This window comes from Furipterus horrens, unplaced genomic scaffold (genome assembly GCF_987537825.1).
Source record: "Furipterus horrens unplaced genomic scaffold, mFurHor1.1.pri manual_scaffold_17, whole genome shotgun sequence".
NCBI classification, from domain to species: domain Eukaryota; kingdom Metazoa; phylum Chordata; class Mammalia; order Chiroptera; family Furipteridae; genus Furipterus; species Furipterus horrens.
This window is the reverse complement of record NW_028327187.1, coordinates 447,109-448,277: the sequence shown is the minus strand read 5'-3', so window position 1 is coordinate 448,277 and position 1,169 is coordinate 447,109. Positions and strand designations below refer to the sequence as shown.

Sequence of the window (1,169 nt, the reverse complement as noted above, 5' to 3'; positions counted from 1 at the left end):
ATGGTGAGTTATAATTGTTTAGTTCATCATACGTTTTGATGGCTGGTTTTCCCCTTCATTTTACTTATGTCCTTAGTTTGTGTTAGTTTGCAGCCACATATCAACGGACCGTGATGTGTAGATCAATGACCACAGTTTCCATTTATAGTCACAAACACAATTACATACATGTACCTTTGGGAGACTGAGCCAAAATATCCTAAATATGAACATGAGACTCTATCTACCCACTCTGGGGTGCTTCCGTTCCTCTGGGAATGATTTTTGACACATCAAGGATCCATTGCTAACATATTGAGGAAAGCCAGAAGCCGCGGGCCACCCGGTCTGGGCCGTGGGAGGGCTGCGTCACCTGTGTGATTTGATGTTCCTGCAGGAAACTGCATGAGACGTGGTGCATGCGCGGGAGCGCCGTTGGGGTGAAGCTGCCGATCGCCAGCCAATAAACGTGGGCCCTGACATGCGTATTTTCTCTCTCGCCCCCCCCCCGCCCCCAGCTGCAGAGATCACTGTGCAGCCCACCCTGGAAGAGGCCTCCGACAACTGCACGCAGGAATGCCTCATCCTGGGCCACTCCGACGCCTGCTGGATGCCCGCGTCCCTGACCCGCGCCAGCCCCCCGCACACGCCCGCCTCCGCTCGCCGCCGCAGCCCTCCGGTGACACAGACCGTCGCTCTCTGCCATAGCCCGCCGGCGACCCAGGCCATCGCCCTGTGTCACAGCCCCCCGCCAGCCCAGGCCTCGGCTCTCCGCTTCAGCCCTCCCCTGGCGCAGGCTGGACCCGAAGGGCTGCTGGCTCTTGAGCAGGGAGCGCAAGCCGGTGCAAGATCTCAGTTTTACACCATGTCTGAGAGACTTCATCCCAGTGACGACTCGATGAAAGTCATTCCCTTGAAAACCTTCACTCCAGGCCAACAGGCCCGATCTGCTCGGGGGGATTCTCCCATCATGGAGGAGCACCCCTTATAAAGCTACAACGGTAGCTCCTATGTGTCAACAGGATGTACATAATCCAAAGTTAGGATCCAATTGCAACAACTATTCCAAATTGTTAGCTTTGTAAATAGTTATGTAAATAGAAGCAGATACCGGAACAAACTCTAGAGCTAGACCCTTAGTCAAAAGATCAAAATAAATTCACAACTCGTTTAATTCAGAATGTGTATTT

At 53.1% G+C, this 1,169-nt stretch overlaps 1 protein-coding gene across 1 annotated transcript; it reads left to right on the top strand.

The window, feature by feature from the left end:
- Positions 1-460: 460 nt before the first annotated feature.
- Positions 461-1,169, top strand: LOC149990323 (protocadherin-11 X-linked-like). The gene has a single exon (XM_090265200.1). The coding sequence runs from the start codon at positions 461-463 to the stop codon at positions 968-970; it is 510 nt and encodes a 169-aa protein (XP_090121326.1). The 3' UTR covers positions 971-1,169.